General features: G+C 40.0%; 2 protein-coding genes across 5 annotated transcripts in view; both read left to right on the top strand.

The window, feature by feature from the left end:
• Window positions 1–7,925, top strand: part of SYTL2 (synaptotagmin like 2) — a 133,091-nt gene extending 125,166 nt beyond the window's left edge. For all 4 annotated transcript variants that reach the window (XM_081798973.1, XM_081798974.1, XM_031028433.2 and 1 more), the window contains 4 exons: window positions 1,356–1,434; window positions 4,298–4,397; window positions 5,818–6,023; window positions 6,898–7,925. In XM_081798973.1, coding sequence (XP_081655099.1) covers window positions 1,356–1,434; window positions 4,298–4,397; window positions 5,818–6,023; window positions 6,898–7,043 — 531 coding nt within the window. In that variant the 3' untranslated portion in view covers window positions 7,044–7,925. The remainder of the gene's footprint in view (window positions 1–1,355; window positions 1,435–4,297; window positions 4,398–5,817; window positions 6,024–6,897) is intronic.
• Window positions 7,926–12,510: 4,585 nt separating this feature from the next.
• CCDC89 (coiled-coil domain containing 89) lies at window positions 12,511–15,836 on the top strand. Its single transcript, XM_006733546.3, has one exon. It carries the CDS (start codon window positions 13,272–13,274, stop codon window positions 14,382–14,384), a length of 1,113 nt encoding a protein of 370 aa, XP_006733609.1. The 5' UTR covers window positions 12,511–13,271; the 3' UTR covers window positions 14,385–15,836.
• The last annotated feature ends 292 nt before the right edge of the window (window positions 15,837–16,128 follow it).

Raw genomic sequence — 16,128 nt, 5'->3', positions numbered from 1 at the left:
CCTCAGTTTGTTTCCTGAGATTAAGAATTCCTCCTAGGGTATTTTCTAAGGCTATTCCTTCCATGCTGGCTGTGGACTCCAATTTTTGTCTCTCCAGCCCCACGAGACTGGCAAAAGCCCTGCTCAGGCTTCTTAGTCTCTTTCAGTTAGGCTTTTATGCTCTAGTTTGGCACTACTTAAAAATCAGCTGATGCATCAACATGAAAAGCAGAGAATGTCAGGCTCAAAGATCTTGTCCATTTGAGTCCTGTCTATATTAATATTTCTTTAGCTTCTTCAAATAAATTTGTTTAATCCAGTTTTTTTAATTGTTCTCCGTGTGAGGGTTGGTGTGATCCCAGCTAGAAGTGATAAATAGCAACAATACAAACCATTGTTTAGTATCTACATAATATAGCACTTTCACTTAAGAAATGGTTCCCAAATATTGCATCAAAATCACCAGAAGCACTTATTTCTAGTCTTACCCAAGACTCACTGGGTGTGAATTCCTCAGAAGATGTCAAGAGGGGTGCCTGGGTGGCTCAGATGGTTAAGCGTCTGCCTTCGGCTCAGGTCATGATCCCAGGGTCCTGGGATCGAGTCCCACATCGGGCTCCCTGCTCCTTGGGAGCCTGCTTCTCCCTCTACCTCTCTCTCTCTCTCTCTGTCTCTCATGAATAAATAAATAAAAAAAAAAATCTTTAAAAAAAAAAGATGTCAAGAGCTTTTCATTTTAAACTAATTTCCCTTATGTTTCTGATGCATAACCATGCTTTGGCAATAAGGCTCTAAAGGACCAGAATCTGAAAGAAAAGCCATCTTTCTTATACTCGAAAATAATAGACATATATTTTTAAATTATTGTCCAGTCTTTGTTATTCTTAGAGACCTCACATTATGTGATCTGAAATAATCAGGTTAATGCAGCTTTGAAAATGTAATGTTTGGCTTTTCTTCCCCCAACTTTCCCACATTCTTCATACTCAAAGAAAGAGAATAATACAAATAAATAGTTTTATGTGTTGGCTGGGTGACCAACAAAAAATATGTGTGTTTTTATAAAAACCAAAGCATCCCAGAACATTTCTTCTCTCTCCAAGAAAGCCATTATGATTTCTCAAATATCTCTGAGACTAAAGGCCTTGAGATGTTTTCTGGGTACCAAGCAAGTTTTTTCAAGATACACGATATATAGCTTTCCCAGATATAAAGGCAAGAGTTTAGCTCTGATGGGGAAGGAAATTTTAATCCAGGGCACTCATGGGTGATACATAGTCGCAGAATTGGGGGCAGTTATGGTCCTAAAACAGAGTAACCAACAAACAGTAAAGTCATTTGTGTCTTACACCTACTGACAGTCCTTCATTCTCCAGACAGCACCTGTTGCCCTTGAAGCAGAAAACAGAGGTGAAATGAAGTTAGCTCTCCAGTATGTCCCAGAGCCAATTCCTGGTATGTAATGATTTTCCATCCAGATTTATGCCCCTTCCTGAGCCTTTCCCTCTCCAAGGATTTCTTTGGACTCTGTGATATTTTCAAATGTGAAACCCTAAGCAAATTTATTAACTTAATAATTCTACGGACCAAATGAGTCAATTTACAGTTGACAAATTCTTTTTTTTTTATTGTGGTAAAAACACAAAACATAAAATTTACCATCTTAGCCATTTTTAAGTGTACCATTTGTAGTATTAAGTATATTCACATTGTTATGAAGCAGAACTCTAGAAATTTTTCGTCTTCCATATCTGAAACTCTGTACCCATTAAACTATACCCTTGACTTATCCTTCTCCCAGCCCCCAGTAACTACCATTCTACCTCTGTTTCCATGAAAAAAAACAAACAAACCCTCATTTTACAAAATTCCCAAGTTTATAGTCCTTGTTCTAATTTTCATCTCACTTTCCAAAAAGTTGGTATCTGTACAACATGAATGGCCTTTTCTGTGTTCAGAATTTGGACCTATTGGTAGTGTTATGGTAAGAATGGAACCCGAGTATTCTTCACAGGTGAGAATTAGAAGGATTCATATGGAGCCTCTAGGAGATTAGAACTCATTGGTTCTCCATTCACAAGGCCTCAGCAGGGTAGAAAGCTTTTCCCTCAAAGTTACTAATTGCATCCTTGATGTTAGGGCCTCGGGTCTACAGCCCAGTTAAAGAGCAAGAGACTAGCAAGAAATGAATGCCAGCCCCCTCTCATTTCCCAAGAAGTTCCCCAAGTTTTTCTTCTTAAGAATCTGTATGATATCATAACTGAAATCAGAGGTTGCAACTCAAATGTTTTCAGTACCTAGGCAGTGAAACTCGTGGGATGAAAGAAATAATGGATGGTAAGGGCAGTGATTGAAATGGAGAAAGGCATTTTAATTCAGCTAAAAAAAAAAGAATCAGAAGGCAAGCAAAACATATCGTTAGGCCCATATGGCTGCCAAACCACCTTGTTGTTACTTATGGATCTTCCTAAAAGGCAGATTTCCTTAATATATATAATTTGTATCCTATCATTTATGGTCCACATGCATAGAAATTCTGCCAATCTCTTTTCCTCCACTATCATTTCTTGGTGGTGGGGGCAAAGGGGACCATGTGTTGTGATGGGCTCCACCTTGTCTGACTTTTTGCTCATGTAGTTTCTCTACCCTGGAATGGCTTCCCCTTCTCCAAGTCTTCGGATAGGTTGAGAAGAAGTCCCATCTTAAAGCTTTTCCTGGCTATATTCTTTCACCCTCACTGATCACATCATCATCTAGAACATTATGATAATAACTTGGCATTTCATTCTGTATTACATTTTTATAGTTTTTATGTGAATTACTCTTTTTAACTTAAATGTAAACATTTTCCAAGGATATAGATTTCTTATATTCCTTGTATATCCAATGACATTCCTAGCATAGGCCAAAGCACATCATAGATGCTCATTAAATTCTGGTTGGTTGACTGGATTAACCTATTCAGAAAAATATGGTAGTGGCCCTCTGTCCATGTGCACCCAGTCTAGCCAACAACTGAAGACTAAGCCAACTTCTCAGTATTCCCTGTGCATAACATTAGTTACTGTGTGTATGTATACAGTATTCCCATAAAGTATGTAACCACAATTAACAAGAAGAGTAGCTATACCTTAGCCAGTACCTATATTGATAAATTTATACTCAGTATGTTTCAGATGCCTCCCATTAACAGCAATTGATGTTAGTATTAATATTTGAAAGGAATATGCATTTCATTGAGATGTTTTTAATATAACTATAAATGGATGAAATATTTATATACTTGATATCTTTAACTTGTTTTGAAACAAGCCAAACCCAAAAGAATAATATAGTACTCTGTACTTGGAATCAATGTGAATTGTTTTCTTTTTCTTTAATTAAAAAAAAAATTTAAAGACTTTATTTATTTATTTGTTTGTTTGTTTATTTATTTAGAGAGCAAGTGAACATGGGCCGGGGGAGGGGCAGAGGTAGAGGGAGAGAGAGAATCTCAAGCAGACTCCACGCTAAGCACAGACCCCGTTGCCATGATCCTGAGATCATGACCTAAGCCAAAATCAAGAGTCAGATGCTCAACCAAGTGAGCCACCCAGGCATTCCCCAGGCAGGCTTTAAGTACTGTATGATACAAGAGTTCAAATGATATCCCCAAACCTACTTCCTTTTTCCCTCTTTCTCTCTTCATCTCTCAGTTCACTTCCTTTGGGTTGTTACCATTCTTTTTTTTTTTAAGATTTTATTTATTTATTTGATAGCACAAGCAGGAGGAGTGGGAGAAGGAGAAGCAGGCTCCCCCTGAGTAGGGAGCCCGATGCGGGGCTCAATCCCAGGACCCTGGCATCATGACCTGAGCCGAAGGCAGATGCTTAACTAATTGAGGCACCCAGTGCACAAATATGAATTATTTTCATAGAACTCTCTGAGCTCAGTGCAGCCAGACTGTGGAAGATTTAGTTAAAAATCAATAGATTTAACCAATTAGGATCATATCCTCAAGCTCTAGCTAGTACCACTGTGCCAGACCATTTTTTTTAAGATTTTTTTTTTATTTATTTGAGAGAGAATGAGAGAGAGAGAGCACAAGAGGGGGGAGGGTCAGAGGGAGAAGCAGACTCCCCGCTAAGCAGGGAGCTCGATGTGGGACTCGATCCCGGGACTCCAGGATCATGACCTGAGCTGAAAGCAGCCGCTTAACCAACTGAGCCACCCAGGCGCCCCGTGTGCCAGACCATTTTTAAGTTGGCATCTTTGGATGTAGTATTGCCAAGAGAGGAATGGCAGTGAAATTTTATTTTCTTTCCTTTTCCAATTACAGGTAAAAAGCTTCCTACAACGGGAGAAGTGCACATCTGGGTGAAGGAATGTCTTGATCTACCACAGCTAAGGGGCAGCCATCTAAATTCTTTTGTTAAATGGTAACAGCTTTGATAACTCTGCTTCTCTCAGTTCTACCATAGCCTGGCCTTTGCTGGTTGTTTTTAGGTCTCAATATCTGTGATGGTGAAACTCATCATTCATGGTTGAAATGACATAACTTGGGACAATGGCAACATGAACTAGAGGGATCTGTGACATGAACCCCTAAGGCTTAGTTTAGTTTTAAAACCATAAAGAGGGCATACATACAAATGACACCAGGCACCATGTACTCAGATACGGAATGCTTTCTAGGAGATATATCTACTGGTGAGGATAATATTCAGTATAAAAAAACTCATCAAATTCCTAATGCCATACCCCTGACTCCTTTGTGGAATGGGGAGAATTCTTCCTCCTGTACCTTGTCCCACCTTTGTGAACTGTTTGCAAAAGGTCTTTTGCCTCATCCTGTAAATATGTAGAAAATGACTTGCTAAACAGACCCCTACTAATAGTTTATGTCAGAGGAGCTTAAGACAATTTGAGTTTCTAAGTGGCAAACTTCTTTCTCTGTTATACATATAAATGCCTGGCATCTAGTCAGTAGTAACTAAACAGATATTAGTATGTGATCTCTTAGCTCCCTCTGACTAATTTTATCTATATAGATTCTTCTAGAAGACCAGTGTTAGCTGTTTAAGTGTTTAAGGCATTATTTGTGATTTTCCCTATAAATATTATTCATAGAGGTCAGCTGGTAAGATTTTTCAGCTCAGGTGAGTCTCTCATTCTGAAACAACTCTCAGACCTTCTTGTGTTTATAAGAGGTGTGGTGGGTTAAAAACAGAAAACAGATAATCAGGAATGCTTCCAAATTTTAAAGGAATCCTCAAGAATTTGCTACCACATTAAGCATTTACTAAATGAAAGCACTAAACTAAGTTGTTTACTTCATATGTAATTCTAATGTTAACCTTATGAAATAGGCATCACAATTCTCATTTTAAAGATGAAGAAACAAGTGTCTGAGAGATTATGTGACTTCCCCTACAATACACAGCCAATAAGTAACAGAGTCAGGATTCAAAGCAAGTCTGGGCCACTGTAATGCAGTCTCTCCAGCAGGATGCTGCCATCAGCACCATCACCGCCATTATCACCACATCAACATCACCACCACCATTACTGCATTCATCACTACTGCCACCAGCACCATCATCACCACTCTCACCACCACCACTACCATCAACGTCACCACGACTGCCACCACCACCGCCACCTCCATCACCACCACCATCACCGCCACCGTCATGGCTGCCACCATCACCACCGCCACCACCAACACCTCTGCGTCTCTACACTGTTTTTTCTTCCATTTCCTTCTGCCAATCTTCAGTAGCTGTGTTGAAGTGCACTGAAAGCATAAATGTTCACCGTCTTATTAAAATGCTTTCACAGTAATGATTCCTTTTGTAGTATCATCCTTCCAGATACAAGTAGGAAAAGTCGTCAAAAAACCAGAGCTGTAGGGAAAACCACCAGTCCTGTCTTCAACCACACCATGGTGTATGACGGGTTCAGGCCTGAAGATCTGACAGAAGCCTGTGTAGAGCTTACTGTCTGGGACCATTACAAATTAACCAACCAGTTTTTGGGAGGTCTTCGGATTGGCTTTGGAACAGGTAATGTTTGTTACGTTTTTAATTCTCTATGAGCCAAGTGCTTCTGGGGACAGTAGAGGTTTGTTTGTTGTTTCGCTTCTTCCTAATGAAAACAGATACTCTATTTCTGTGAAGTGTAATGGAATGAATGAGTGAAGGAATGTCAGGCTGTATGCCAAGGGCTCTAGATATGAAGATTAACAGGATGTAGTGTCTGTCCACACAGAGCTTAAGTTATTGTGTGTGGGAGGTACAGAAAAGCTTTCATCACTACTTGTCCCTGAAAAAAACATTTATGTCTTTTCATGACTAAAATTGTGCTTTAAATAATCATAGTAAATAGTATTTATGGGGCACTAGTCACTGTACTGAGTGCTTTATTTATATTATTTCATTTAATCCTCACAGAAATCCTGTGAGTAATTACTAATGTTATTCCCAGAGGAACTGATGTTCCAAGAAATGAAGTAACAGAGCTAATAAGTATCAGAGCCAAGATTGAAAGTTGAGTCTGTTAGACACTAAACCCCAAACTACTCTTCCTTAGAGATCATCTAGTGTCACTTCCAACCCAATGCCAGGCTTTATCTCTACTACCCCCCTCTGTCCCTGACAGGTTGTCAGCCAGCTTTTCTATGAACACAAAGAGAAATCTATTTCTCTGTGAGTAGAGGGAATAGTCCCAATTATGGAGTGCCCTGTTGTTGGACATTTCAGGTGATTAAACAGTTCTTTCTTATAGAAAGCCCCAGATCTGCCCTCCTGGTGATATTAAAACTACCCCTCGCTGTCTTCCATTGATGATTATAATTAGGGGATGATCCATTATTCTTTTTTCCCAATGAACTATTCTGTTCTAACTGCAAAGCTTCCTTTTTTTTTTTTTCTTTTGCAGGTAAAAGCTATGGTACTGAAGTGGATTGGATGGACTCTACCTCGGAGGAAGTTGCTCTCTGGGAAAAGATGGTAAAGTCCCCCAACACTTGGATTGAAGCAACGCTGCCTCTCAGAATGCTGTTGATTGCCAAGATTTCAAAATGAACCCAAAGTCGACTGGCCCCTCCACTGAAAACTACTAAACAGGTGAAATCAGATCTTGAAAATCTGACCGTGTGGACAGATGCTCACCTGCTGCCCCTTGCCACTAATGGAGGCTACACAGCATGTTAAAGTCAACCTGCATAAGCTTCTTTGGTTACAAGCCCCACAAGATTTAAGTAAGAATCAAGTATGTAACTTATTTGTGACTTCAACATTAAAGGAGATATTTGAGAAAGCTAGGAAAATCAAACGGTTGATGCTGCTTCAGAGAAAAAGCCGTCAAAGATATTAAATGTTGGGTGCTTTTAACCAGCAAAATATTCTAGTTTGCCGTCCTGTGTTTCACACCACATGCCATGCTGCAGTTAGGAGGGCCTGCTACTCAGTGGTTGAAGATCCTCGCAGAAACTGAAAAGAGGGACAGAAAAATACACCTAGAAGGAAGGGGAAAGGCAGAATATCCATGATAATAAAGCATTTGACTATAAGAAAACTATTTACTTTGTAATCTCTATTAAAATATGGAATTCCGGGTTAGGGCCATAGGACTGAATCTACCGCAACCTTTCCCGGCGTCAAAGTCTCAGATATGCTTTGGTGCCACCCACTGGCTCATAGGTGGAATTCAGCTTTTGGCTTAATTTTCTCCTAAGATCTCAAGCCTGTATTTTCTAATAGACTGTAAAAAAAAACAAAAAACAAAACCTTGCATATATGATTCTGTTTTTCCTATCACGCTACTATATGAAATTAGCATGAGAGTGCTCACAGACAAGCTTTGCAACGAAGCTTTAATTAGAATGTAAACTGTACTTCCTATGTATGTATAATTTTCATAAAGTATTTTGTAAAAACCCTTAGAGTAAATTATTATATGATTTAGTTGTGTTGTCAAGTTAATCTGACTTCTTATTTTGAATGAAATACTTTATGTTAGGAGTCCTAAAATTTAAATTCCCTAGCAAGGCTAAAGAACTGCTGAGCTAATATTTCTCAAGTCTTCACTGCAACTCGACATCGTTTCCTCTAAGTGAGAAGCTCTGACTGTGTTATTGAAACTGGAATTTTTATTTAAAAAAAGTAGTTGAAAAGCATTGAAGGTAAGCCAACATTTATTTTTGAAAAGCTTCCCATGGAGACATTTTTGGGGTCATTTTAATATATAAAGCATTACTCCTCCTTAGGACTCAACTTGCTTGCCTTTCTCAAAACAAGCACTGATTTTAATGTAGGTTAGGGGGAGCCTGGATGGTCAGGAGTGTGAGACCTTACTATCGGTGTCTAGCAAATGTCATTGAAGATAACTAGAGTGCTCACAGCCTCTAAAGATGTTAGAAACTTCTACCCATTTGCCAGTAAGAGCGACTAACCTAGAAAAATACCCTTCCCATTGTCTCTCAAAGTCTTTTAGGGAGATGTGTAGTCCAGCTCTGTGCCCCAATTCTGTTCTGACTGCATGGGAGGGGCAAGATGAGCTGAGTGGAAGCACACCTCCCCAGTCGGCCAGGAATAGTAGCAGAAGTGCAAATCTTGTTCTAGCTCCTGCACTTCAAGGTGCCAGCTCCTTTCTCAGCCCTTCTTTCAGTTACCTGCTCAGCTACCTTCCAACATCCAGCCAGCTCTGAAACAATGAGATTGGTTCTAGTGTCTCCCCCTGGGACTGCCTACCTCCTCCTATTCTTAGATCCCCGACGTTCAAAACACCAGAGTGAACAATAGAACCACCTTTGGTATCAAAATGATTTGGGTTTGAGTTCTGGCTCTACCATTCTCTGGGTGACATGGAGTAACTTGCTTAACCTCTCTGTGCCTTTGTTTCTTTGTTCCCTGTAAAGTAGAAAAAGTAGATAATAATGCCTAGCTTTCAAGAATATTGTTAGAGTTAGGAGGATGAGAGTGAAAATAGCGGCCTCCCAATCTCTGCCCAGAGGAGCTGAGAACTCGGGGCCCCACTCCTCAGTGCACCCCCAGAGAAAAGCAGTCAATCACTCCTGTCTCCCCGGTCTCTGGCCACACTCTGTGCTCACCCAGCCTATGACTGAGCATTTTTATCTCTGGAACACGACCCCATTTGGAGTCTCCAAACCCAGCAGATTCCTACAGGAAGGAAGGTGGATTTTCCCTTCAATTTTAGACACTTGCAGAAATAAGCATCATCTCCATCATGTGACTGCTACCAGAAGGTTTTAGTATCAAGATTACACAGATCACATACAACATCTTGAAATAAAACAAGTAATAAACTGCTCTAGGTGAAGAAGGAATGGTCCTTGGCCATTACTGCATGCAATAAAGATGACTCATACACAAAAAGTCTAAAAAAATGAAGACATCATATAGAAGTTATGACTATGATTCTTAAAACTTTATTCCTTATGTCTACAAAATTTTGAGAAAATACCCAATCATTCCAACTCTTGTATAAGAAACTCAACTTATATGATATGAAATTTAAAGTGACTTAAGTAATTACATGTAAATAATATTCATAGGAACACACTTTGTAATGATTAAAAATGAAAAAAATGAGTGTTGATCAATAGAGGAACAGATGAATAAATATTAGAATATGGTGTAGTCATACAATGGAAGGTTGTATAATAATTAAAATGATGAACAAGTCTCATCATAGTATTGATCTTAAACCTACAAAGTTTTATTTAAATAAAAACCAATATTAGAGAAATTTTCATATAGTGAGATATCACTTATGCAAATTAAAATATATAAAATTCTAAAAAAAAAGAATATTGTTAGAGTTAAATGAGAGAAGATGTAGAAATGCCTAGTACTGTTGTATAGAAGAACTCTGTAAATAGTAGCTTCAAAAAAAGAGACATTAAAAGACTCAACAAAGGCAAGTGGAGGGGACTCTGGTTGTTACTAGGGAGGCATCGGCCCAGTTTTATGCCTTGGACTTCTGGGGAGGAAATATACTGGACGCTTTCAGGTTCAAAAGTAGGTGGGGGGAAAATGGTAGAACAAGGAAAACAACCATGCAGAGAGGAGCCCAAAGTCATTATTACTAAACTGCAAATTCTTTGAGAAGACAGATGGTATCTAATTTAATGTTTACTTAGCATCTTGCATTGCACTGTATGTAGTAACTGTTGAGTAAATCAGTGAATGAATATTGATTAGGGTCTTGTGAGATTAGGGTCTTGTGAGATTCCTAGAATTGACAAGTAAACTATGGACTTAGTTATTTAAAATAATTTTAACATATGTAAAATATTTTTAATGTGGAAAATGTGTTTAATCAACAAATAACATCGAGCATCCACTATGTGCAAGGGACATAGAAAGGTGGAGAGAGAGGGGAAAGCATCCAGAAGCTCATCCCTCAAGAAACAACTACTATTAACACTTTCAGTATTTTTCCTCTCATCTGTTTCTTTTCTTAGGAAATATATTCTGTGAATTCACTTTACTACATCAGACAACCATATGTGGTAATCAGCAAATAATACATTCAATATATGTGTGACCCTTTTATTTAAATGAAGAGGACTATTCCAATTTTCCAGTCACTTGTCTCAACTTTGCAAGTTCCATTTCAGTATAAGAGCTTGAAATTTAAGGAAAAGAAGAGAAAGGAGGGGAAAATACAAGTAAGCTTAATTCACGTTTTTGAAGTCTTTGGAATCCACTTTCATAAAACCTCAGTATCCTATAATTTCAGTAGTTATTAAAATTTCAGTTCAGGTCATTTCCCCAGTCTTCCAACATTGCTTTCCTTTTATAGACATGAGACCATGATCTTTGAGACCAAAGCAAAAATCTGAAACTTCTTTCTGATCTGTCTTGTTCTGGTTAAATCTGAAGCATTTGAAAATCCATCCAACATCTGTAATGACACCCAGGCTTTTTCTTTCTCATCATGACTTGAGAGACTAAGTCTGAACATCAGAAACAGTGATTGTAGGAATACTCAACTCTTCACTCTGTGCTTAAGTTTTCCCAGGTTTTAAGATCATTCTGAATTTTAAATTTTTTATCTTTCTTTTTTCAGTTCTCTTTCTAGCATAAAAATGTCCATGCCATTAAGTTACTTATAAACACGATAATGTTTAATGGCTGCATAATATTCTAAGAAAATACAATTTCTTAACATTTTCTCTTTTTCGGACACTTAGGTTTCCAGCTTTTAGTTGTTATAAACCACACTGCCATGAAAAATTTTGAGCAAAACTTTTTCTTTTGTATTATTTCCTAAGTAAAACTCTCCCCAGAAGGGTGATCATTAGTTCAAAAGGCATAAAAACATTTCAAGTCCTCAATACCTACTGTCAACTCACTTACACCAAGAGTATGAGAGAGTACCTATTTCACTGTACCCCGGCCAGTCCTGGGTTGTCTTAAAATGGGAAAATTTTGACTAAATTGATAGATGAAACGATACCTGCTTTTAACTTATATTTATTGGATCCCTGATAGGGTTCAATACTTGGCCATTTCCATCCCCTCATTTGTGAACTTAATTGTTCCTTACTCTTTTAAGATGTTAATGCTTTATTTGTTTGGGCTCTCTACAAAAAATATAAATCTATCGTTTGTCATCTTTTTTTAAAAAAGATTTTATTTATTTATTTGACAGGGAGAGAGACAGCAAGAGAGGGAACACAAGCAGGGGGAGAGGGAGAAGCAGGCTTCCTGCTGAGCAGGGAGCCCGATGCAGGGCTCGATCCCAGGACCCTGGGATCATGACCTGAGCCGAAGGCAGACGCTTGACGACTGAGCCACCCAGGTGCCCCATTGTTTGTCATCTTTATGGTAGATATTTCCCCCAGTTTGAAATTTGCCTTCAACATCCATTTCAACACGTTTATCTAAGCCTCCCCAAAGTGCCAAGGATGGCACAGACACAGTCCCTGCCCTTAATGATCTTAAGGTTTAATAGGGGGAGGCAGGCAGGTGAGCAATGAGTGCAATAGGGTTTCCATTAAAAGTGTGAGCAGTATAGACTGAAAGAGCATGCACTGAAAGAGGTGAGTGGTCAATTCTCATGTAGGGGCCAGGAAAGGCTTCACAGAGGAGATGATTCTGAACTGAGTATTGATGCTGAGCAAATTAGTGGAGCAACAAGGGACAAGGTGGGAAAAGGCATTCCAGGCAGAGAAAACACCTACAAACAAGGCCAGAGAGCAGGTCTGTTAGGAGAACTTCAGTGGTTGGGTTGGACTAAGGCATAAAATGTCAGGTCCTGAGCAACAAGAGGCTGGAGAACCCTCAGAGCTCACAATTTAAAAAATTATAAATAACTTGGGATGTTCAGCAAAGTCAAATTAGGTGTTTCCTTCCTCATCTTTTACATAATGTTTAAGCTAAGAAAGTCTTTTCTGACCCAGAGTTTTTATGCTTACCTTTGTTTTCTTCTAGTTTCCATTTTTAATATTTTGATTTTATTTTACTCGTGACATTTAACTGCTTAGTACATCTGGAATTGACTTTGGTATATTATGGTAAGCCTCATTTGGATCTTTTTTCGGTTGTTATGTTTATCACATCTATATTGTTCATTAAGCTTCTTTCTGTAACCTTATTTTGCTAATGGGTAAAACGGGGAATGCTGAATATCTAATAAGAGGTATTCAATCCAGCCAAGGGCCATGGTAAGGGAAACGAAAGAAATTTCATTGGGGTTTGCTCTTTTACTGAGCTGTGTTAAACACTACATGTACACCTCACAGCCACTTAGGATCCTGACACCCCAGGGTAGCGCTGCTATTTTGTTTTTATAGATTGCAAATTTTTAAGGAGCAAACCTGTTTCCACAGACAGTAATTTATTCTCATGACAACTGAAGGGGGGAGAAGGAGGAGGAATATGTCACCGGCAGCTTTATTTGTTTACTCCTCCCAGAAATTAGGTAGAGTCAGGTTTTCTCCCCGCGCCCCCCCCCCCGCCCCGCCCCCATGCTAGCTGGAAACCCAGTGGGACTTGCATCTCCTCTCTTTACAATCCGGGCCAGACAGCGGGCTGGGAGCTGAGAGCTGAGAGCTGTGATTTGTTGGAAAGGCAACCATAACCCGACCGGATTGGTTCTGGACTCCCCCAGATCTCCCTGTTACTTCACAGCACTTCGAAGACCTGCCCACCAATCACAGGGCTCCTTACTGGAAAAAGCAACTGCTGGAGAGTGCTGGGAGTCCCTAGCAACACTGAGGCTTCTGAATCCGAGGAGGAAAAACTGTGCGATCAGCTGATGGTGGAGGAGAGCAGCGCCTAATGCCTCAGGAAGAGAAGCCTCCCAGGATGGACCCTCCACCCACGGACGAGCCCTTAGACAAGCAAACCAAAAAACTGGAAAAGCAGGAAGAGGAGATGGAGTTTAAGGAACTGGATGGTCTGAGGGAGGCCTTGGCAAACCTCCGGGGACTGTCCAAGGAGGAGAAGAGCGAGAAGGCGATGCTTTGCTCCCGCATCCAGGAGCAGTCCCAGCTCATCTGCATCCTGAAGCGGAGGTCAGACGAGGCCCTGGAGCGCTGCCAGATCCTGGAGCTGCTCAACACAGAGCTGGAGGAGAAGAGGGTGCTGGAGGCCGAGAAGCTGAAGGCCAAGAGCGCGCACGCCCAGAAGCTGGAGGAACGCTTTATGACCCTGGCAGCCAACCACGAGTTGATGATCCGCTTCAAGGACGAACACAAGAGTCAGAACGTGAAGCTCAGGGAGGAGAATGAGAAGCTGAGGCTGGAGAACAGCAGCCTCTTCAGCCAGGCTCTGAAGGACCAGGAGGCCAAAGTGTTGCAGCTCACCGCCCGGAGCGAGGCCCTCTCCAAGGAGCTGGAGACCCTGAAGCAGAGGTGCGCTCAGGAGGCCTGCCAGGCGCAGGCCAGAGAGAGGGAGCTGCTGGAGCTGCGGGGCCAGCAGGCCTGCGCCCACGCCAGCGAGACGGAGCAGCTGCGCAGCCAGCTGCGGAGCCTCCAGCAGCAGCACCGGCAGGCGGTGGAGCAGATGGCCAAGGCTGAGCGGGCGCACGGCAGCCTGAACCAGGAGCTGCAGACCAGGCTGCAGACGGTCATTCGTGAGAAGGACGAGCTGTTGCAGCTGGCCATGGAGAGGGGCCGGGTGCTTCAACACAAGCAGGAAGAGATCCGGCAGCTGGAGGAGAAGCTGGAGACAGCAGACGTGGCCAGAAGGCATGCCCTGGAGAGGTTCCAACAAGAGGCAGTGGCCGTGGACAGTAACTTGAGAGTACAGGAACTTCAGCGCAGGGTCGACGGGATCCAGAAGGCCTATGATGAACTCAGGCTGCAGTCTGAAGCCTTCAAAAAGCACAGCCTGGATCTTTTAAACAAGGAGAGAGAACTCAACGCCAAACTCCGCCATCTCTTTCCATAGGCAGCTTCCGTTTCCTCTTTCCTCTAATTTAGAATTTAACTATTTGTGCCTTAGCACTATGACAACAGTAAAGTTGGTTTCCCATTTATGATACTTTTAAGCACAAAAGGCAACTCAAAGAAAAGCTGCTTTACTGTGATGTTGTGGTTGTTACTGTTGTAAGGCTAGCACTAATTTTCAGCCCTACCACCTAAAATACACACGATTTACCAGATTTCTTTCTGTGCCTTGAAAATCCTCCCAAGTTTACTATCATTATCTCCATCTTCCTCATAACTTATTCATTCTCAACCCCAGATATCTTCAGATATCCTGAGACTTTAAATTAGCAGCTCCTATGGATTTAAGTGAATCTTAAAAGTGCAATGAGACGTACTATTGTGAAAACAGTTTTGCATAGTTCCCCCTTGTAGATAGGTAGGCCTGTAGTCTCCCTTAGTTGAAGATATAAACTGTAACAGTTAATAGCATAATAATAGCATAGAGAACTTGCAGAAGAAAGTGTCTGATTTTGCAACTGACAAACAATTGCTTGCTTCACCTGCTTTACAGCAGTATCCTTTTGATTTTATTTTGCTTGCACTAGCTTGGAAAACAAAGATTGAAATCATTAAGTTCTTTACCAAAGTTGGCAGACTTTATTACAGTCATTCTATATGAGCAGTAAGATTCAAATAAGTGAAATCAACCAGTTTTTATTTTTCCTGCAAGCTTAGATCACATTCCATTTTCTTGCTTTTTTTCCTTTATAAAAACAGGATTTCAAGGGGCAAGGATTCAAGTATCAGCAGTTTCATTTAATATTGCATAATATGCTAATAGCAAAAGGCCCCAATTTAGGGTAACAAGTCACAGCAGACCGAGTAGGGTACATAAAGCAATGCATAGTGATTGTTTTCTTTCTATTAGCATTATTTCCTTGCAATTACCTTTTCCTTTTTTATTTATTTTTATTTTTTTTAAACTTTTCCTTATTTTAAAAAAACATCTAAGCGAAATATATATGTATACTTACAGCATGTTTGTAGGAATACCTAAATATGTAGATATATAAAAATGTAATAGTTATTACATCTATTTATAGAAAGTTCTTAAAGAAGCAGTTATAAAAAATACACTTTATGCTTCCTTATTTCCCTAGTTTTAGTCAAGATATAATTATTATAAATATCTCTCAAAATAGATTATAATATTTTTCTTACCCATTTGGTGCCAAGGGTCCCAAGAGTTACCTAATAATTCGGATGTATTAATTTTACTTGGTATCTTTTTAATAAACAATTTTTGAGTGTTACTTCACCTCAGGCAGTTTTTTAAGCCTATTTTCTCACAGTCCTATTAAGATTGTGGTATTAAATACAAATTCCAAGAAACCATGTTGTTGGCTTGAAAGGACTATTTACTTCCTCTTACACATTCAAGAATCAGAATATAGGAGCTAATTTAATTATGGTTATCCCTTATTGAGCTCATACTATTTATCTTTGTGCTGAAGCAGTTTGGATGGCTTGTTTTATATATTTATTTATTTATTTATTTATTTATTCCATAGGGCCATTTGAGAAGGTAATTATTTCTATTGTAAGGAAGAGGAAACTGGGATTCAGTAATTTGCCCAAGGCCCCTTGATCACTGGGGGTGCTGGGATTTTGATGACAACACCCCACTGAAAGATTCCTTGACCATCTACTAAGTACCAAGCTCAGGGGTTAGGCACTAAGAATAAGCATGAAGAAGCATCTTT

The sequence above is a fragment of the Leptonychotes weddellii genome, chromosome 11 (genome assembly GCF_054177405.1).
Source record: "Leptonychotes weddellii isolate Sample4059 chromosome 11, ASM5417740v2, whole genome shotgun sequence".
Taxonomy (NCBI): Eukaryota; Metazoa; Chordata; class Mammalia; order Carnivora; family Phocidae; genus Leptonychotes; species Leptonychotes weddellii.
This window is presented reverse-complemented; position numbering and strand designations above follow the sequence as displayed.

Coding starts and splice junctions, on each gene's coding strand:
- CCDC89 (XM_006733546.3), top strand. CDS start 13,272: ATGCCTCAGGAAGAGAAGCCTCCCAGGATGGACCCTCCACCCACGGAC.